General features: G+C 44.4%; 1 protein-coding gene across 7 annotated transcripts in view; it reads left to right on the top strand.

The window, feature by feature from the left end:
• Positions 1-23,179, top strand: part of ATP8A2 (ATPase phospholipid transporting 8A2) — a 692,754-nt gene that overhangs the window by 313,948 nt on the left and 355,627 nt on the right. For all 7 annotated transcript variants that reach the window (XM_073340296.1, XM_073340286.1, XM_073340306.1 and 4 more), the window contains one exon: positions 497-669. In XM_073340296.1, coding sequence (XP_073196397.1) covers positions 497-669 — 173 coding nt within the window. The remainder of the gene's footprint in view (positions 1-496; positions 670-23,179) is intronic.

Below are 23,179 nucleotides of genomic sequence, written 5' to 3'. Positions count from 1 at the left end.
ATACACACCATTTACATGCACATGTTGGAAAATTTGGTCCTGAGAAACTAACATTTTCAAAAATGTTCAGAACTGGCCTAACTCTGCTTCCATTGAAGTCAGTGGTAAAACTCTGCCTTTAACGGGAAGAGAGACCAGTGTAAGCACTTCTGCGATTCCTACCTTAACAGTCTGAGGAAAAGGTTGAGAGCTGAAGACTGAGTCATTTGGGAAGATGGTAAAACAATAATAACATGTATCCCTTTTCAACAGTAGATCTGAAAGCATTTTCCAAATGTAAGTTTTTCTGGAGTAGGCACTGGGAGGGAAGTTTAAAAAATCCATAATATTTTGAGGGGGAAGCAGTGGCAAAAGCCATGGAAGAACCAGGCCCCATTTATTCTAACCCACCTTTAAGTCTGAGAATGTGTCAAGGATGCTAATGCTGGTTTAGAGAGACAGTTGGAATACAGGGAAAGAAACATTTTTTTCCTTTTTGTGTGTGTTTGCACTTTAGGCAACAAGAGCAACCCTGACCCATCACTGTACAAACCTGGGAGATTCACTGGGCAAAGAAAATGATATAGCTCTCATTATTGATGGCCAGACTCTGAAGTATGCTCTCTCGTTTGAAGTGCGGCAGTGCTTCCTGGACCTAGCACTGTCCTGCAAGGCAGTCATCTGTTGCAGGTAAGAAGTGTCGGGATTTTCTCCAGTGAGAAACTGGTGTGGAGCTGGTGTAACTCTTCCTCTTCACCTGCCATTTTTCCCCTTCAGGTTTACAGCACATGCAGGAAATGTAAAAGAAGGAAACTTACAGGTTAATATTTAAGAGGAGATGAGCTGTCTGCTGTAAGTCGCTTGTTTATTCAAACACAGTTGTGAGCTACCTGTTATGGAACAATTATTGGGAAGCAGGGCTGCATACTGGGACTATCCCACAAGGGCTGTGTGCAAGGAATATTTCCCCTCTAATGGCTTCTCTGTGGTTGCTGCAGCTGCTGTAGCTACCATAGCTATGCCCCCCTCCTCCCGCACTCTGCAGGCATGTGTGAGTGACTGGCAGATCAGTGTAGTCTTGGATTTTACTTCTCCCCTCTACTAACCCAAAACCCTGCGGTCAGAAGACAGAAAGAGCCCCTGTTCAGTGCCCCAGGGATGCATACCCTTTTCATGGACTCTCCGTGTCTTGAATGCCCCTCAGCAATGGAACTATCTTGGCTCTCAAAAACTGTACTATCGTGATGAGCATGGTATTTAAAAGATAGATAGAAAATGTCATGGCTTCAGATGAACAGGCAGGATTCTCCCCTATTTAAAAATAGAAATGCTTTTTAGTTATGCAGATTTTCCTCCAAATTGAGCCTGATAGCTTTTTATAAAGTGATAGGAGATAATGAGGAAACAGGCCTTCCTGACCCCTTGATTATAGGAGACGTTGAAGAATAGGAGCTGTGATGTTATACCTGTGATCATGCTTAAGCAGGGGAATTAAATAGCCAGAGGTTGCCTCCACGTGGTATGGCAGCTCTTCATTAAGCAGAGCTGCACAGAGAGGCAAGGAAACAATATTAAATATCTTAGCATGTACAGAAATCCCAATAGTACAAGTTATTAGATTGTAATTCATTTGCGTGGCCTTCCCTAGAGGGTAGCCATCTATGATGTTCTCCTGCTGAGTAGTCTCCTGCGATGGCTTTGAGCTCTGACAGGGTTTAGTGTTCAGCATTTTTCTGTGTTGTAATCAAAGAACACTGTGAAAATTCCATTGCTGAGTTTAAACCTTTTGATGAAAACAGACGAGTTGAGGAGATGAGTGTTTGTATTACTAGGCTGTTTTTATTGGGTCTTTTTTTTGGAAGAAAAGGGGCACTCAGAAGACTGAGTAATGAAAGAAATTTCCCTCCTTATTGTTTTGAAGGTTAATATGCAGAAGACTTCAATTAATACCTTGTAGAAGTAGTAATGGTAATATCTGATAATATTTTCATTGAAAGTGGGGGGCAGAGTCTGATTGCATGGTGGTAGTTGTTGTGCAAAGTTTTTCACACGTATTCAAAGCAACTACAAATATTAGCTAATTAATTCTCACAATACTGTTGGTAATTAGGAAAATATTTCCCCATTTTATAGATGGAGAAAGAAAGAAACAGCAAAATTAAGACCTGTATTTTCAGAAGTGGCCTCTAATTTGGGGTGCTTTGGTTTCTGAGTGGCTAACCTTAGACACACAGGGCTAGCTCCACAAAGGGATTTAAGGACCTAAGTTCAAAATTTAGATGCTCAGAACCCCTGCTTAGTTTTTGCCTAACCCTGTCGGCACCTGTTTCTACTGGTAAAGTCCCCTAGGCACCTGAATTTCTGCTGGTGCTCATACATACCCCCCTGCAAGTCCTGAGGCCATTCAGCTGTGTAGCACCTACCTTATGGCTAAGCCAGTGGGATCCTCAACCTGGGCATTCTCCCACCTATCTCGCCTGCAGTGCCCAATCTAATAGCATTTTCAGAGGCCCTCTTAGAGTATAATTACCAGACCAGGCCCTACATAGGTTGAGTGGAGAGAGGTGCCTATGCTTCCCTTCTACCCAATTGCTAGCCTAGGGGTTAGAGCACTCACCTGCAATCCCTACTCTGCCTGACTTGGAGCAGGGACTTGAACGCAGGTCTCGTACCTCACAGGTGAGATGCCCTGACTGCTGGGCTATGAATATTCTTAAGTGGGGCCCCGTCTCTCCTGCTGAAACTGTTCCACGTTGTACAAAACACTTAAATATTAATTGAAGCAGGAACTGGAGCCTAGGTCTCCCAGGAGAGTGTGCGAGCCAGTAAACTATAGACTAGTCATTGTGTCTCTGGCCCAGTGCCTATGTAAGTGTTTTTATACAAAGTGGAACAGCTTCAACAAGAGACATGGAGAGCAACCTGCTCCAGAATAGCCCAGTGGTTAGGCTACTCACATCAGAGACCTGGGTTCAAGGTAGGGTTGCCAACTTTCTAATCGCACAAAATCAAACATCCTTGCCTTGCTCCCTGCCCCTTCTGTGAGGCCCCCCCACAATCCATCCATCCCCCCGTTGCTTGCTCTCTCCCACCCTCATTCTTTTTCACTGGGCTGGGAAGGGGGTTAGGGTGCAGTAGGGGGGGTGAGGCTCTGGCTGGAGGTGCCAGCTCTGGGTTGGGGCCAGAAATGAGGGGTTCAGGGTGCAGGAGGGGGCTCCGGGCTGGGGCAGGGGGTTGAGGTGCGGGAGCTGGTGTGGGCTCTGACTGGGGGTGTGGGTTCTGGGGTGGGGCTGGGGATGAGGAGTTTGGGGGCCATGAGGTGGCTCTGGTCTGGAGCTGAGGGGTTTGGAGTGTGGGAGGGGACTCAGGACTGGGGCAGGGGGTTGCGGTGTGGGAGGGAGTGCGGGCTCTGGATGGGGGGTGCAGGCTGGCGGTGGGGCCAGGGATGAGGGGTTTGGGGTGCAGGAGGGGGCTCAGGGCTCGGGCAGGGGTTGGAGTGTGGGGTGTGGGCTCTGGGAGGGAGTTATGGAGTGGGAGGTGGTTCCGACCTGGGGCAGGGGGTTGGGGTGTGGGCTCCAGCCGGTCAGTGCTTACCTCAGGCGGCTCCTGGAAGTGGCTGGCCTGTCCCTCCGGCCCCTAGGCACAGGGGTGGCCAGGGGGCTCTGCACACTGCTATTTGCAGCCAATGGGAGCTGTGGAGCTGGTGCTCAGGGTGGGGACAGTCCATGGAGCAGTGAAAGGCTCTGGCAGAGGGGAGGTAGTGGGGAAAGAAAAGATCCAAGGAAGGATCAGACCAGTGGGGACAGCCTGATCCCCACATCACAGCAAAGATCTTTCCAGCAAGCTGGAAGAAAGTATAAAAGAGGGGAAATGACATCATCACTTGGCCTCTCCTCCCCTCCCCCCATCCAACTCAACACCTGGAGGACAAAGACTTTGAACTGAGGGAGTTTGGTCCCAGGCTGGAAAAGGGTCCAGTCTGTGTACTGGAGAAGTGTAACGTGCTTCTACCATCTGTCAGGGTGAGAAAAGCTGTGTGATTCAACTCTTGCTTAGACTAACAGTTTAGGATTTAGAATGCATCTTTACTTTTTATTTTCTTAAGGTAACTATCTCTGATCTTTATGTCTACTGCTTATAATCACTTAACGTGTCTTTCTGTAGTTAATATATCTGTTTTATATTTTACCTAAAACAGTGTGTTTTGTTTGAAGAGCTTGGGAAATCTCAGCTCAGGTTAACAAGGGCTGTTGCATGTCCACTACCCTTTTGCTGGAGTGGCGAACTATGTAATGAACTGACACTGGCCAGACTTCTGACCCATGCAAGACAGGACAGTTCTGGGTTGCCAGGCTGGAAAGCTGGGAGGAATTGGCTGGAGCCTACCAATTGATGGTTCATGAGTGGCTGGGAGATCATTCGTGTAACACGGTTGGGAATGTCCCTGCCTGTGGACGTCTGTGTAAGTGCATTGCCTATCAGAGGTTTGTAGTTTGACATCAGTGTAGCAGTGTGAGGGATACCCAGGCTGGTTGATTTTGGAGGGCTCAGTAGTTCTACAGTCTAGGTTGCACCCTGGGGACCTCATCACACCCCTCTTGTGTGTATGCATTATATGATGTAGTTTTTAATTACATGATTACATGCTATCACAGAACCCCTCATTCAGTGCACAGGTTGGATGTTCCTCACTGAAAGGGTCATTATTCAATATTTCTTTCTATGCTCATCATTCAGTGTCTAGCCTTAAGCCTTATTTACTGCACACCATCCAAACCTTGCACTGAACACAGAAATCAGGTTCCTCATGGGATATGTGATACAGCATGGCCAGAAGGCAGCAGGAGAGTGATATAGGAGAGATATGTAAGTCCCAGGATGAGGAGAAGTCTTATTCCCTGTAGAGGGAAGAAAGGTTTCTATAGATTAATTAAAAGCACCTGAAGCTAATTAGAACACCTGAAGCTAGTCACCTGATAAAAAAAAAAAAACCCTGCTTCAATCAGCCAGGGAAAGGAGTTGGAGCAGAGAGCAGTTTGAAGGAGTTGGAGCAGAGGAGAGTTTGGAGAAGTGCTGTGGCTGGCTAGAAGACCAAGACCCTAGGTAAAGAGACACCCGGCTTGTGCAGAGAGAGAGAGAGGACAGGAAGCCCCACAAGCTGAAGAGCAGGAGAGGGAAGTAGCCCAGGGGAAGGAAGCACTAATTCAAGTGGTTTACCACTATTCCTAGGGCCCCTGGGCTGGGACCTGGAGTAGAGGGGGGCCCAGGTCCCTCCCTCTCCACTACCCTTCTTTGGGTTACTAGTGGGACAGTAGATACTGTTCAGGGGCAGGAAACTGCTCCCTGAACCCCACCCCCCAAGAAGAGGAAGTGCGGGACCCATGATAATCGTACCAGCAATTTGCCACAGATATTTTATGTTGCTCATCACTGTAATATTTTATCTTCAGAACACTCCTATGAGCAGTAGAGCAATATTACTCCCCTTATACATAGTTTTTAGTATACATAGATTTTGTAATTAGTGTTAGTGTAAATAGTTAGTGTAGATAGATAATTGCTATCATCGAGGAACTCCCCTCACCCGAGAAGGCGGGCATGCCCCAGTCGCTGGCTTCAAACCTTGTGCCTCCTGTGGAAAATGTATGCCCATCAGTGACCTGCACTCCAGCTGCTTGAAGTGCTTGGGAGAAACTCATGTGAGGAACAAGTGCCAGATTTGTTGGGACTTTCGACCCCACACCAAAAAGGACAGAGAAATAAGGCTGAAGGCTATCCTAATGGAAGCCGCCCTCAGACCAACCTCAGAGCCAAGTTGCTCCAATTCTGCACCAAGCACTTTGGCTTTGATACAAAGCCCTCCTCCGGCACCATGCTCTTCGTGGCACTGTTCACCATCTCCAGTGTCAAGGAGAAGCACAAAAAGCAGCGCACTGACAGAGGGCGCTCGATGGTGCAGAAAAAGGACAAGCCTGGGAAAAGCAGCACAGTGCAACCTATGCTGGGCCACTCCTGCACCCCGGTCCCATGGTGGCACTATCAACTCTGCCCAGAGTGTTGAGGCAGGACCCACCGCCAACACCCAGAAGCCTCTGTGGTGGTACCAGCGGTCTGACTGTTCCATCAACTCTGGAGGCCTTTGCAGTGGCCAGGGATTTACTATCATTCCCGGTCTCCCTGACTCCAGTGGGACAGCTATTGGCTCCAATGACTGGGAGCAGGAAGGATCAGAGAGCATTAAACTCCTTTCTGGCACCGGGCACTCCCGGCACCCTCTAGGGGCAAACTGGGCCTAATCCTGTCATCACGGCCATCTCCAGTCCACCGCCAGTGCCCAGACTCTGAGCACTGTATGGAGGCAGAGTGGGGCATCACTCCAATGTGGTCACCGAGGGAGGATCATCAGAGTCCAAAGGGGAAACCTACGTGTAGCCTAAGCCTCACTAGTGGTACCCAGCCTATGTGCCACCAGACGTCAGCTGGCACTTGGCCAATGGCTCAGTGGCCATAGTGGAACCCTTGGGGGTTTCCCCCAGTACCAGGTCCTCCCTCCCATTGATCATACTCGGTGGTTTCAAAGAGGTGGGCTACCATCCCTTCCCACTCGGCACTGGACCCCAACTCTGGTACTGACCCCAGTACCAACATCCAAGATATGGCTCCCATGGATATCATTGAGGCTGAGAGAGAGGAAGCAGCCCCTCCTCCTCCTCATAGGAACATAAGGACGGCCATACTGGGTCAGACCAAAGGTCCATCTAGCCCAGTATCCTGCCAATGCCAGGTGCCCCAGAGGGAATGAACAGAACAGGTAATCATCAAGTGATCCATCCCCTGTCACCCTCTCCCAATGTCTGGCAAACAGAGGCTAGGGACACCATACCTGCCCATCCTGTCTAATAGCCACTGATGGACCTATCCTTCATGAATTTATCTAGTTCTTTTTTGAACCCTGTTATAGTCTTGGCCTTCACAACATCCTCTGACAAGGAGTTCCACAAGTTGACTGTGTATTGTGTGAAAAGACAAGGCTGTCTCAGGGTCCAGTAGCTCGCTTCCACAGGTTGACTTCAGGGCCCAACAGGACTTTTTGAAGAGGATAGCACCTAACCTGGGGCTGGAGATTGAGGAGCTTAAGGAAATATCCTACAGCCTTATTGACATTCTGGCTGTGGCAGCTCCCTCCACAGTGGCCTTGCCATTAATGGGTCTGGTCAAGGCCCTCTGGCAAACTCCTTCTTCTCTGCCCTCCCCCCTCAAAGAGGACAGAGAAGAAATATTATGTGGCAGCAAGCGGGTTTGAGTACCTGTACTTGTGCACACACCCGGGTTCCCTGGTTGTGTTGGCAGCCAACAAGAGGGCCAGGCAGGGCCAGACAAGTGTTATCCCTCAACAAAGAGACGCAAACAAACTGGATCTCTTTGGGAGAAAGGTTTATTGAATGGGTAGCCTTCAACTGCGTATCTCTAACCAGCAAGCTTTTCTGGGGAGATACGATTACAATTGGTGGGACTCCCTGGCCAAGTTTAAAGACTCTCTGCCTCAAGATTCAAGGCAGGAATTCACTGCCCTTTTGGAGGAGGGTAAGAATGTGGTCAGGACCAATATCCAGGTGGCTCTGGATGCAGCCAACATGGCAGCCAGGACAATGGCCTCAGCTGTCACCATGAGGCATTGCTCTTGGCTCCAGTCTTCGGGACTTCCTCACGAGGTCCAGAAATCTATCCAGGACTTCCCTTTTGAAGGCTCCTCACTGTTCTCAGAGCAGACAAGCACGAGGTTTCACTGCCTGAAGGACTCAAGGGCCACCCTCCAGTCCTCTTCCGTCTCTCCACCTCCCCCCCCACTCCACCTTTGCCTGCTCCTGGATCTTCTCACCCAGGACCGGGGCAGAATCCACCACCTCAATCCCAGCCCCCTTCACCTCATGGTCCGGTTTTTGGACGGAGCTTGCGTACAGACAACGCCTGTTAGACACTGGTGGGACTCATCCTTACACACAGTAGATGGGCCTCCACCAGACCATGTTACACAGAAAAATGGATGCATTTCACCTCCAGGGCTTGGCATCATCGCCTTTCACTATCACCACCTGCTTTGTCCCACCACGACCTGCTTCCTGAAGGGGCTGCTGAAAACCTTCCCGCCAATGCTTGTGCCCATACCCTCCTGGAACCTCAATCTTATGCTCTCCGCTCTCACCAGAGCCCCCTTTGAGGCCTTGTCCATGTGCTCCCTCTCCCACCTCTCCATGAAGGTCATTTTCCTTGTGGCTATCACTTCTGTTCGGCAGGTCAATGAACTGGCCGCCATGATGGCGGTCTTCCATAAGGACAAGGTTTCCTTATGCCTTCATCCCAAATTTCTCCCAAAGGTGGTCTCAGACTTCCACTTCAACCAGTCTATTCATCTCCTGATCTTCCATCCTAAGCCACATGCCGCTCCTGTGGATAGAACCCTGCTCTCGCTTGATGTCCACCTTGCACTTGCGTTCTACCGCGACAGAACCCATGCCTTTTTGTGCCTCTCCATGCCACTTCGTGGCCATTGCAGACAGATCCCGGGTTCAAGCCCTTTTCTCCCACTGTATCTCAAAATGGGTCTTTGCGTGCATCTAAGAGTGCTACATGCTAACATCCTGCCTCCTGGCCAGATTATGGCACACTCAACATGGGTGCAGATGGCCATCTCCGTCTCCCTTGTGGACGTATACTGGTATGACATCTTCTGGGCAGCCACATGATGTTCCATGCATACCCTCACCGCCCACTACTCAATCTCCTCTGCTGTAGTCCACACTGCTTGGTGGTAAGAGGATGAAAGAGGGGGTGTCACACTGCACAACCTCATATAACCTCACCTGCAACATGATGCTATGTGCGATGCACATGCGATATGACAGATACTGCTACAGAGATCTTTCGGCTCTGGTGCATGGCACACATGTGTTTGGAATACACATAGGGACCACAAGTCTCGAAGAACTTCCAGTTACAGTAACCTCCTCTTTTGCACCTCTACAACCAAATCAGCACAAATCATACTACTTGTACCCGTTTTGTGACTATCCCATCAGATATATAACTTACACCGCTCTTTATCTCATTACTTCACAACAGAATGTGGTCCATGTGTGTATCTAGCCTTACAAACATGTCCCCATGTCATGATTTCTCAGGAAGGAAGGAAATAGGAGCCCCAGTAAAGTAAAATATAAAGACCAGCCAGGTTTGCTTTGCACAGCAGTAAGGCTGCATCGTTCTTAGGCTTTCAAAAAGATTGTGTAGCCTCAAGGGCACTTTTTTGTTTGTTTGTTTGTTGGCGTAGTTTGGCCTGTGGGGGAAGGTGAGGGTGTAATAGGTATTGTGACGGTTTCTGAGTGGACAAGAAAATGTATTTGGACTCCGGGAGTGAGATTTGCTTGGTAAGAGACATGAATGCTCCCAAACACCAGAATAATATAGTTTAGTCTAATTTATCGACCAATACGTACACACCTGTGTAGCGATATTAGATGGCAAAAGCAATAGCAGTCCTGGATTGGAGTGAGATGGACCTGTAATTTGTGATTTGATTCTTATTCCAAGTGCAGCTACTCTCAATACTGCAGACATCAGAACTTTCCCAGTTTTCCAGCCAGACTGTATTCTCTTTGTGCTTCTCCCAAACTCTATTCCAAATGGTTCTCAGTTGTAGAAGCTTTCAATCTTAAACCATCCCTCCTGCATCATATGATGTTTTCTCTAGTTCTTCTAAATGCTGAGCATGCTTTGGCCATATGGTTCTGGGTGCCGGGGAAGTGGGTTGTCCTCTTTGTAGGTGTTTTGCAACACAATAGAAAAACCACTCAAATGCAATGATCCTCCCTCCTAAACACAATGGATTCAACTTCAGCCAGTGGAGTTACGCCAGGGATGAATTTGACCCAAGGTCTCATGTGTCCGCTGGGTGTTTACAACCCATCCATTTTGATGACATATGTTATTCCCCCTAAATACTCATCTAACTTCAGAATTAAGTATATGTATAGTAGCTGTTAACCCCTTTGTCGGGTTCCCACATTATAATTTATTTCAATAAAGTTATTAGTTTTAGATACTTGCCACAATATTTTGAATACATGGATCCTATAAACCCAGAATCCAGCCCTGATTGCTCCACTCCCCCTCCACCAGAGTTTGAGAGGGTTAGACCAAAGGCCTATATAGCCAAAGCAATTCACATCAGCAAAACCTTAATTTAAATTACCGTAAGTCATATGACTTACTGCAAATAGTCAATGCCCTTCCCCCATTGCCAAGACTAATTTAATATTAGTCATCTCCTCTCCCACTATCTCTGGTGGTCTACCAGAACAGCAGTTTTAATTATTAGTGGGTTAAAAAACTAAGGAACAATGTGGAAAAATACTGCAAAATGTTAAATCAAAGGAAAAAAGTGATGTAATTTCATAGGTTTAAAACAGGAAATAAAAATAAGTGGGTTTTGAATCCCCAGGGAAAAAGAGGAATGCCTTTAATAGCCTTTAAGGCTTTACAGAAACGTTCCATTTACTTGCCAGGTGCTTGATACTAAAGAAAGAAAAACATTTTTATCCCACTCTGAGTCGTTTTAATAGTACTCTGTATGTCAAATAAGACAGTGCACTTTAAAACTTCACAGGAAGAAGTTTAAAATGTAATTGGCACAGCAAGAGGAAATTTCAAATTAAATAGAGTTACAGCCTTCAAACAAAAACATTAATTGGGAGGGAATCTGGTTTTTTGGGTGTGTGGTTTTTTTTAACTTGATGGTACACTCTAGAAGGAGCTACATTGCTGTTCTCAACTTAACATAGCATAAATTCATGGGACTTATTATAACATAAATTCAGTACAAGCTTTTCATCCCCACTGGGGCATTTCAGATGCATTTCCCATTCAATGACATTTTTTAAACATATTTAAGATATACTGTATAATCACTTGCTAGGCTTTAGACATAAACTGTAGTTGAACTTGGCTCTCAGGAGTAATCTTTTAAAATGAAACGACAGTAAATTTGCCCCATTTTGTAGTAAGAAAGAGGAAGATGGTATCGTCTGACTAGCTAAATTGTGCACTATCGGTGTTTCTAAAAAGAGGATTAGTTGTAAAATATACCCCTCCAGACCCGGTAAGCTTGCAAAACCAGAGAATTAGCAAATCTAAGCTTAAAGAATAGGCTTGGTAAGAAATAGCATTCTGCAGACTCGTAGCATGTTGCTCTACAAGTCGTCCATTGAAATAATGGGGTTACTCGTGGAGTAAAGTGCTATTCAGTGGGGTAAGAGTTGTTCAGAAATGAGTTGGAGAGATATCCAACAGAGATTCACCAATGAGTGCACTATATTTCTAAGACTTTTATTATGCGGGGGAAGTCCCGGATCACTGTAAAAAGGCTAATATAGTGCCAATCTTTAAAAAAGGGAAGAAGGAGGATCCTGGGAACTACAGGCCAGTCATCCTCACCTCAGTCCCCGGAAAAACCATGGAGCAGGTCCTCAAGGAATCAATCCTGAAGCACTTACATGAGAGGAAAGTGATCAGGAACAGTCAGCATGGATTCACCAAGGGAAGGTCATGCCTGACTAATCTAATTGCCTTCTATGATGAGATTACTGGTTCTGTGGATGAAGGGAAGGCAGTGGATGTATTGTTTCTTGACTTTAGCAAAGCTTTTGACATGGTCTCCCACAGTATTCTTGTCAGCAAGTTAAGGAAGTATGGGCTGGATGAATGCACTATAAGATGGGTAGACAGTTGGCTAGATTGTCGGGCTCAACGGGTAGTGATCAATGGCTCCATGTCTAGTTGGCAGCCGGTATCAAGTGGAGTGCCCCGAAGGGTCGGTCCTGGGGCAGGTTTTGTTCAATATCTTCATAAATGATCTGGAGGATGGTGTGGATTGCACTCTCAGCAAATTTGTGGATGATATTAAACTAGGAGGAGTGTATAACATACGCTGGAGGGCAGGGATAGGATACAGAGGGACCTAGACAAATTGGAGGATTGGGCCAAAAGAAATCTGATGAGGTTCAACAAGGACAAGTGCAGAGTCCTGCACTTAGGACAGAAGAACCCAATGCACCGCTACAGACTAGGGACCGAATGGCTAGGCAGCAGTTCTGCGGAAAAGGACCTAGGGGTGACAGTGGACGAGAAGCTGGATATGAGTCAGCAGTGTGCCCTTGTTGCCAAGAAGGCCAATGGCATTTTGGGATGTAGAAGTAGGGGCATAGCGAGCAGATCGAGGGACGTGATCGTCCCCCTCTATTCGACATTGGTGAGGCCTCATCTGGAGTACTGTGTCCAGTTTTGGGCGCCGCACTACAAGAAGGATGTGGATAAATTGGAGAGAGTCCAGCGAAGGGCAACAAAAATGATTAGGGGTCTGGAACACATGACTTATGAGGAGAGGCTGAGGGAACTGGGATTGTTTAGTCTGCAGAAGAGAAGAATGAGGGGGGATTTGATAGCTGCTTTCAACTACCTGAGAGGTGGTTCCAAAGAGGATGTTTCTAGACTATTCTCAGTGGTAGAAGAGGACAGAACAAGGAGTAATGGTCTCAAATTGCAGTGGGGGAGGTTTAGGTTGGATATTAGGAAAAACTTTTTCACTAGGAGGGTGGTGAAACACTGGAATGCGTTACCTAGGGAGGTGGTAGAATTTCCTTCCTTAGAAGTTTTTAAGGTCAGGCTTGACAAAGCCCTGGCTGGGATGATTTAATTGGGGATTGGTCCTGCTTTGAGCAGGGGGTTGGACTAGATGACCTCCTGAGGTCCCTTCCAGCCCTGATATTCTATGATTCTATGATTTATTTTACTTCGTTATTTTTAACTGTGGGCCACATTTTGCCAGAAGAAGATTGTATTTTTAGGCGGAGGGAGGGTGAGTAAGTGACAGTATAAACTATTATCATGGGCTTGGCAGAAGAAGCAAGTTTTTAGAAGTGGTTCCTCTGACAGACACATTTTTTTGTCAGGGTTTGTACTGTAAGGTTTGGCTCACCGGTCTCCTGCTATACTTACGATTACAAACTAATCTGCGAGAAAGATGAATGTATGGCATGCTTTGAATATGAAAATTGCAAATGGAATGCTGTAAAGTACTTGGTGAAAGCCATTAAACACACTGCAGTGCTAACAAGTACAAAGATATTTGTATTCAAAGACATCACGATGCACTGGCATCATATTTCATAGGTTGAAATCAGGCCTGTGCAGTGAGAGAAGTTCTTGGTTGTTGTCTGTTTAGCAGAACTTCTATTCAGGTTTACACTGAAGCTGCTCCCACTGGTCTTTGAGCTGCAGCCAACCTAGCAGCATGCAGGGTAGAGAGAAGCTCATATATAGAAAGCAGCTTCTGTAGCATTTTTAAAAATCATTTTCTGAGTAACTTCTTGGTGCTCTACCATAGGAGCCTGGGAGAGGGGGGTATTAGAGAACACAATGAGCCCTTCCTGTGAACCTTCCCATGTAATTCTGTTTGGTAAATGTGTAATTTGGCTACAGGTGCTGGCAGCACAAGTGTCTCTGGAGGGGCATGTCTTGGCATGTTGAGAGTGGGGGCCATGAGCCACCCGCTCCACATCAATGCCTTCTGGGCGGAGTGCTGACTATGCTTGTTGTACAGATGTAGAAAGCATCCCTGTCCAGTGCATTCTTATCGCATACTAGGAGACAGCGGTGCTAGGAACATTGGGCAGTGCACCTCCTTCCTCTAGCCAGGAAGGCTCTGGCTCTGCAAAGACATATTGGAGCCCAGTACATTTTGAGGGTGGAACCACAATCCTCTTAAACTTGAAAATGGGAACACTAATAATTTTTGTTGCCCTTTTCTGTACCTTTTCTAATTCCAATATATCTTTTTTGAGATGGGACAACTAGATCTGCATGCAATATTCAAGATGTGGGTGTACCATAGATTTATATAGAGGCAATATGATATTTTATGTCTTAGTATTTATCCCTTTCCTAATGATTCCCAACATTCTGTTAGCTTTTTTGACTACCGCTGCACATTGAGTGGATGTTTTCAGGGAATTATCCGCAGTTAGTCCAAGATCTCTTGAGTGGTAACAGCTAAATTAGAACCCATCATTTTATATGTATAGTTGGGATTATGTTTTCCAATGTACATTACTTTGCATTTATTAACATTGAATTTCATCTGCCATTTTGTTTCTCAGTCACCCAGTTTTGTGAGATCCCAACTCTTTGCAGTCTGCTTTGGACTTAACTATCTTGAGTAATTTTGTATCATCTGCAAATTTTGCCACCTCACTGTTTACCCCTTTTTCCTGGGGTCTGTACTGGGACCAGTGCTGTCCAACATATTCATAAATGATCTGCAAAAATGGTAAAATAGTGAGGTGGCAAGGTTTGTACACTATACTATATAAAATTACTCAAGACAGTTAAGTCCAAAGCTGGCTGCCAAGAGTTACAAAGGGATTCCACAAAACTGGATGACTAGGCAAGAAAATGACAGATGAAATTCAATACTGATCAGTGCAAAGTAATGCACACTGGAAAACATAATCCAACTATACATACAAAATGATGGGTCTAAATCAACTTTTACCATTCAAGAAAGAGATCTTGCAGTTATTGTAGATAGTTCTCTGAAAACATCCCTCACTGTGCAATTATAGTCAAAAAAGCGAACAGAATGTTAGGCAGCGTTAGGAAAAGGATAGATAATAAGATAGTAAATATCATAATGGTACTATATAAATCCATGGTATGCCCATACCTTGAATACTGCGTCCAGTTGTGGTTGCCCCATCTCTTAAAAAAAAAAATATTAGAATTGGGAAAAAGTCCAGAGAAGGGCAACAAAAATGATGAGGGGTCTGGAACAGCTTCCATACAAGGAGAGATTAAAAAGACTGGGACTGTGCATCTTAGAAAAGAGATGACTTAGGGGGAGTCTGTAACATCAGGAATGGTGTGGAGAAAGTGAATAAGGAAGTGTTATTTACAGCTTCACATAACACAAGAATTGGGGATCACCCAGTGGAATTAATAGGGAATAGTTATAAAAGAAACATAAAGAAGTACTTCTTCCCACAAAACAGAGTCCACCTCTGGAAACTGGTGTGAGGAGATGTTGCGAAGGCCAGAATTACAACTTGGTTCAAAAAAGATAAGTTCAAGGAGAATGGGTCCATGAATTGCTATTAGTCAAGATGGTCAGGGACACAACCCCATGCTCTGGATGTCCATAAACCACTGACTGCCAGAAGCTGGAACTGGGCTACAGGGATGGATCACTTGATAAATTGCCCTGTTCTGATCATTCCCTCTGAAGCATTGGGCACCAGTCACTGTTGGAGGATAGAACACCTGGCTAGGTGGACCCATTGGTCTGATCCAATATGGCCATTCTTATCTGTAAGAACAATATTTTTGTTACTTAAGAATTTATCAGTTCCTGCTGCTTATTCTGAACTTTAGACACAGTGTCAGATCCTCACCTGGTGTAAATAAGTATAAATTTATTAGCTCTGTTCTACACTTCAAATTTAGATAGACCTAACTGAGTGACAGAGTTAAGACAACCTAATCCCCAGTGTACACAGAGCTAGGTCCATGGAAGGTGGAGGTGGGTTAGCTACACTGACCAAAACTCGCATTCCAGCGATGTAGGAAGTGTCTCTACTACAGCGCTACAGAAGCACAACTAGAGTGCTGTCGCTCTCTGACTGTCGCGCCCATCATGTAGACATGCTCTTAGAGTAAATGGAGCTATGGTGATTTATACCCACAGAAGATCTGCCCCATAATCTTTTGTTTTTAAATTCTTAGAACATCTCTCTTGCAACCAATTTCTTTATTTTATTTTTATTTTGTTGTATTAGTGCCATCCTAGTTTCTGGGCTGTTTACAAAAAAAACAAACACCTGTGTGCAGTGGCTCTCAACCTTTCCAGACTACTGTACCTCTTTCAGGAGTCTGGTTTGTCTTGTGTACCCCCAAGTTACACCTCACTTACAAGCTACTTGCTCACAAAATCAGACATAAAATACAAAAGTATCACAGCACACTATTACTGAAAAATTGCCTACTTTCTCATTTTTACCATATAATTATAAAATAAATAGACTGGAATATAAATATTGTATGTACATTTTAGTGTATAATATAGACAGCAGTTGTGACAGGGTCGGGCCAGATGGCTATAGGAGAGTAATAGAAGGCAGATATATTAGCCCCAGGCTAAGTAGGTCCCTTTTCCCTGGGTAAGGTAACAGGGAGGGTTCCAGAACAATCAGGAACCTTCTGGAGACAATTAAGACAGGCTGATTAGAACACCTGCAGCCAATCAAGAAGCTGCTAGAATCAATTAAGGCAGGCTAATCAGGGCACCTGGGTTTTAGAAAGGACATCACTTCAGTTTGTGGTGTGCGTGTGAGGAGCTGGGAGCAAAAGGCACTAGGAGCTGAGAGTGAGAACGCGGACTGTTGGAGGACAGAGGTGTACAAGCATTATCAGACACCAGGAGGAAGGTCCTATGGTGAGGATAAAGAAGGTGTTGGGAGGAGGCCATGGGGAAGTAGCCCAGGGAGTTGTAGCTGTCGCACAGCTGTTCCAGGAGGCACTCTAGACAGCTGCATTCCACAGGGCCCTGGGCTGGAACCCAGAGTAGAGGGCGGGCCCGGGTTCCCCCCAAATCCTCCCAAGTCCTGGTCAGACACAGGAGGAGTTGACCTGGACTGTGGGTTCACGAAAACGGCCAAGCTGAGGACTGCCATGAAGCTCCAAGGCGAGCAAATCCGCCAATAAGCGCAAGACCCACCAAGGTGGAGCAGGAACTTTGTCACACAGTATAAACAAATCATTGTATGAAATTTAAGTTGTACTGACTTTGCTAATGCTTTTTATGTAGCCTGTTGTAAAACTAAGCAAATATCTAGATGAGTTGATCCACATCAGCCACATCATCAGGGGCTCGTTCACCTGCACATCTACCAATGTGATATGTCGTCATGTGCCAGCAATGCCCCTCTGCCATGTACATTGGCCAAACCGGACAGTCTCTACACAAAAGAATGAATGGACACAAATCTGACATCAAGAATTGTAACCTTCAAAAACCAGTAGGAGAACACTTCAGTCTCCCTGGACACTCTATAACAGACTTAAAAGTGGCAAACTTGAAACTGCGGAACTGGAATTAATTTGCAAACTGGGCAACATCAAATTGGGCCTGAATAAAGACTGGGAGTGGATAGGTCACTACAAAAACTGATTTTCCACTGCTGATACTCACACCTTCTTGTCAACTGTTTGAAATGGGCCACCTTGATTACACTGGCATCATTAGCACTACAAAAGTGATTTCCACCCCTTCTTGTCAACTGTTGAGAATAGCCCATTTCCACCTTAATTGAATTGGCTTGTTAGCACTGACCCCCCACTTGTAAGGCAACTCCCATCTTTTCATATGCTGTGTATTTATATCTCCCTACTATATTTTCCATTCCATGCATCTGATAAAGTGGGTTTCAGCCCATGAAAGCTTATGCCCAAATAAATGCATTAGTCTCTAAGGTGCCACAAGGACTCCTCATTGTTTTTGTTGATGCAGACTAACATGGTTATCACTCTGAAACCTGTCAACTTCAAGTGAGGTATTGATGGTAGGGTGATAAAAATGCCTAAACTGTATTGAGACCATTCCTAGAAAACAGGTATTGAATGTTGTAATACGGACAGGTACTCAGCTTGGTGTGTTGCAGTCTCGAGAGGAGAGTTTTAGCATCACCACTCTGCAGAAATAGCTTTTTTTCTTCCCTTCCCCCACTTCCTGCCTTCTGCTGGCTAATCTGTGGCATGATTTTTCAGCTAAATAATGGAAATGTAGATGTGTGTGGGGGAGGGGGGAGTAGCCCAGGGTGCCAAAGTACTAGACCACAGTTTGATGCTTCTAGTCTTGCGTCACCACACAGAAGAAACATCAATAATACCCCCTGATACTTGACATCAATAATATAGTGCACAAAATGAACATCTGGAATAGATCTTAAATATTTATGCCTTTAAGTCCCATATTGTTGCTGGTGTTAGTACTTGACAAAGTGATTATACTGCGGTGTAGTTCAGAATGTATTTATTTATTAAAACAAAAAAGTGTCTTGTTGACTTTCATTAGAAAAGATCCCCATTCCCATGACAAGAAAATTACAACACATTTTTTATTAAGATTATGCAAACCAGTTCTAACATTAATTGGTCCCAAAGAAAATTATGTATGTGCTCCATTTTCCTGTATACACATCTGACATTTTCCCTCATCTATCACCTACTGAATTATCAATGCATATTTTCTTGTTCTACCTCTGACAACTCATGACAGCTCAGCACTCATCTCATGACTTTGAAAACCATAAGGGAAGAATCATTCTGGCAGCTTTAATGTTTGCAGATAATTGAAGTGGGAGGAAGGTTTGGAGTTGCAGTCAGACTTGGCACATCTGTGTACTCATGCTTGCATGCACGCATACACACACCATTGGAAATAGCCATCCAAACAGATCTGTCCAAAATGAGTGTATATGAGAGAGAAAGTGTGTGTGTGTCACCCATTCCAGCAATTTATATTTTACAGTCGAGTTTTTAGAAGCTCTATTGATTGCTTTTCAGAGGTATAGGTAAAACTGCAAAACAGATAATATTCTGTTTGAATCCCAAATAGCTAATCTTTAGGAAAAAGCTGGATTTGTGTTTGAGTTTTATGATTGGTGATTTCTAAGCTTTATTATCCTTGTCATCTGCAAAGCTTTGTAAGGTCAGCAGAAAGAGTGAGTTTCTGCTGAATGATCTGGCTTGTGTTCATTCTTGTTAATCAGCTTCCTGAGCTATGACAGAGTTCCAGAGCCTCAATGGCTCAGGTGGTTTAGCTCATTCTACCACAATAGCTAGTGTTTAAAGAAAAAAATTACCATTAATTCCAGTCACCTGTGCAAGTCATCTGAGAACCCAGTGCATGAACATTTATTCTCATAGTATGTGGTATTAATGGTTCTCAATGATGTTGCTGTATCATTTGGATATGTTAACCACTGAAGGCCAAGGTAAACATCCCGGTTTTAAAATAATCCTCTTATAAAGAAATCCATGCTTATCGAGTCAAAAACATCTGTGAACTATTTGTTCACTTTTCTAGCACTTATTTTTAGTTTTACTGAAAAAAAACATTGTTTAAAGACACTAAAGGGCATTTACACACAATTCTTACACAACTGAGTACTGCAATATTTTTAAATAATGTATTTTACAACTGCTATCTTTCCATCAAATAACAGTAGCACTCACTTCTAAGTGTGCTTGTGCATCTCCTATTAAAATTAATGGGAATGACACCTTTATTCTCTTCTCTTAAATCTGGGACATACACCTTGACTACGTTAGTAAATGGAGCTGAACGGTTCTTATATTTAAATGGGAGAGTCTAAGATGGCTATAAAAGTAAGGTTAGGATCCATAAAGTCTTTGAAAATATAGAAGAGTTAAATAGTGTTAATTCATTATCTCTTACATATTACAAGAAGTAAATATTCTCAAAGTCCTTGTCTGACCTCAGAGTACTTGAGAACAGCAACCAAAACAATAGATCAGTAATCAGGCTGTATATTCAATATGGCACACACCAGATCCACACATTCCTAGGAGTTAAAAGAAATTAGAGAAAATACCTATTTGGTGGTATTGTCCATCTCTCTGTGAAGTAATTGTTCAGTACAGCATATTCTCAAGTGATTTGTCTAGTTTAGTTTTTTAATTACTCAAGTGAAGAGGCTTCCACTACTTCCCTTGGATAACTATTCTACAGTCTAAGGCTACGTCTACACTAGAGAGCTTACAGCAGTGCAGCTGTACTGATGCAGCTGCGCCGCTGTAAGATCTCTAATGTAGCCGCTCAATGCAGATGGGAGAGAGCTTTCCTGCCTACATCATTAATCCACTCCCCAACCAGTGGCATAACTTACGTCTCTCAGGGAGGTGGAATATTCAGCCCCCTGAGCGACATACGTTTTGCTGGTGTTAAGTGGTAGTGTAGACAGCCTTATAAACCACACATACAGGAAATATTTCCTGATATTTGGTTGAATGTTTCCTTTGCTTAATTTCATCCTATTATTATAGCCCTACATATACTTTTAATAGTTCCTCCCCTTCCTTGCTGTTTACCTGAAAGCCAAGTGAATAATTTGTAACAATTTTTATGATGAATTCAGCCACTTTTCATGGTCACAAAACTTGTTACAATTTGCAGAATTTATATGCTTTTTGAAATTATTCACTATGTACTTTTTAATGAATAATTCTTGAATAAATTAATAAATCTGTAGTTTGGACACAGGTCATTTACTGCACACATTTGAAATTCACAGTGTGTTGTTCAGTCTTGATTGGACACACAGAATGCATAGCATTATTTCCTTACTGGATGAGCTAGCTCTTAGAACCTGATTTTTCATGCAGATATGTGTGGTTGTGAATTAAACACTTACTTTTCTCAAATATTCTGCAATATTCATTTAAAATTCCCTGTTTCTGTGAACATTCTTGCCAGTAACTCGAATATTTTTGGAAAAGTGGTGCCAACGTAGCCAAAGCATATTAATCTTTTTTAATTTGAAGCAGTGTTCATAGGAAAAATGTTGAAGGTAAGTGCTTCAAATATCAGTAGATAGTTATCACATTCCCCCTTATGTATAATCTAAGCAAGCTATGCTATTTTTTAAAAGCTTTCTTTATGTCACTTCATTCAGCCACTTAGTTATTTTGTTGCTTGCCTTTGAACTCCCTTCAGTTTGTCATCATCTTTCTGGTACAGAGGTGCTCAAAATCATGAGCAGTATTTTAGGTATGTTCACATTAGTGCTTTGTATACTGGGTCTGTCACCTCCTTTGGCATATGTGCTACCTCTGCATGTGCAGTTTAAAAGTAGTGTTCATTTTTTATTCTTCATATTTCATAGCATCATAATTTCATATCAGATTTGTTGTCCGCAATCACCCTTACCTGTTTTTCAGCATCAGTGCTTTACCTTGCACTGAATATCTATTTTAGGATTATATTTCCCAGGTTGTATCTAAAGTAAAAACTATTGTCTTCTCAAATATGATGTTAGGTGTCCTGTGCTGTTGGATGTGCTGTATTTCAGAAGAGATATAAAATGGTGGTTTGAAACCCTCCCTGATGACCGAAAACCCCATGGTGCTGGGTGGGGTAGTGCCACAAGAAAAAGTGTGTTGTTCTCTGTGTGCTGGCCAAATTCTAGTTTAGAGAATGACATTCTTCCCACCTGAATTCCCCTTGCCTTTTCAATTGGATATGGTATTCTTCTTCACTTTCTGCTTGAAATTGTTGCGTAGTATCACTCTGAACTCCAACAGTTGCCAGGTTTCAGTCCAAAGGTAATTCAGTAATGTCTTCCTTCAAAAAAATTCTGCCTATGTTACCAATACAGGTAACGTTTCTGGTTAAAATACACTCCCATCCCCCAGACTGACAACAGGGTGCAGACCCTCCATCAGTGGAGAGGATGTTGCAGCACAGTGATGGCTTAAACTGCAGCCAGCTCAGTCCCAGACGCAGTGGGGCTGAAAATGTGAACAAGTTGAGCCAGCCTCAGTATTTTGGTGTAGGCCACTGTGATAGTGCTGAGAGATGGTTCTTGAGCCAGCACTCTGCTCACTATTAGCACTAATTAGCTTCCACTGGAGAAGGCCTAATTGGACATGGGTGGACCTGATTGCCAGGTCAGAGTGGGTCTAGGAATTAATGAGCTAATTGGGCCATTAACAGGCAAGTGATTTATAAAGAGCACAGGAGGGAAGTGCCTGGGGGAGGCAGGAATGCATGTTTACCTGATCTGAGGAGTTCTCTGAGTAGACACCTCAGCCCCTGCTTCCCTGGGAGAGGGGGCCAGAAAGTTGGAGAATAGAGCAAAGGTATGGCTGCACTGATAAGTAGTGTTGGAAAGGTTGAGACATTGTAAATAAAGTACATGCTGCTGTTTAGAAGCAAGGTGTCAGGGACCCACCACAGGTGAACCCAGATACGGCTCATTACCCACAAGCCTTATTCATCTAATGAACCTGGCCCCTGTGTTGGCTAAAGCTTCCAACAGGCACATTCTGAAAACCTGCGGCAGGCCTGCATCTCTGGCTCCTCAATAGCATTCCAGGCTTATTGCTGTTTCTGGTCTCATTCCTGTTTCTGGCTCTGACTTCTGACTTGTGGCCATTGGTTCTGGATTGCTCCTTGGATTTGGTATTCAGCTTCGGACTATGACGCTGAGCCTTGGCTCCTGATTCCTGATGCTGGCTCACTCCCTGGACTTGGTAACTCAGCTCCTGATTAGGGCTCTAGCTGCTAGGCCTGGTCACCTCTGCTCCAAGCACTAGGTAAGCCTCCTGCACTGACCATTAGGCAAGAAAATCCACAGCCTGGTCCTTAACAGCAGGTCTCAGAGCAGTCTGTTTGTGGAAGAGGCATGGTGTGTTGTAGGCATGCCCTATCACAATCTCTGAACCCTTCTCCTCCAGTGCTGGTTTTTTGGCATATTCATTTCTTGTTCATTGTTCTCACATCACAGTAAACAGGCCTGGGTAAGGATTTGGGTAGGGTTATCAGATGGTTATTTGGGACACCAACAGCTTGACTGACTCCTTTTACCCAAACAGTGCGTTTGGATGTTTAGGTATGGCACATACACGCACCCGGCTGCAGAAGTGAAACCCAGCTGCTTGTTCCTTTCAGCTTTGTTTTCAAGGTTATTGTTGCAAGTAAAAAGGGTGGAAACATAGTTTATATTTTAAATGAAAATTACTCCTTTCTGGTGCCCAAAGGTCAGATCTGTTATCAAGGGGTTTACATGAGTCTTCTCCAGCTCATGAATGAGATGGATGAATTAACTTCTCTAAATAGTGTGTGACTGATCTGGCAATTTCCTGCTTTATCTGTGGGAGAATTTGCTGTATTAGGTTTATGTATCATTGTGGGGCAGGGATTGTATGTAATTCTATGGATGAGGGTAAGCATAGCTCCCAGGAACTAACAATGTGGTGGTGGGGGGTGGGAGTTAACTCAGGTGGTGACCTCCTGAGAAGTACCACCACCTAGAGAAGCTCACATATACTAGTTTAAACTGGATTCTCCAGA

Source organism: Lepidochelys kempii, chromosome 1 (genome assembly GCF_965140265.1).
Source record: "Lepidochelys kempii isolate rLepKem1 chromosome 1, rLepKem1.hap2, whole genome shotgun sequence".
NCBI classification, from domain to species: domain Eukaryota; kingdom Metazoa; phylum Chordata; order Testudines; family Cheloniidae; genus Lepidochelys; species Lepidochelys kempii.
Note: the sequence above shows the minus strand (reverse complement) of the source record. Positions and strands in the feature narration are given on the sequence as shown.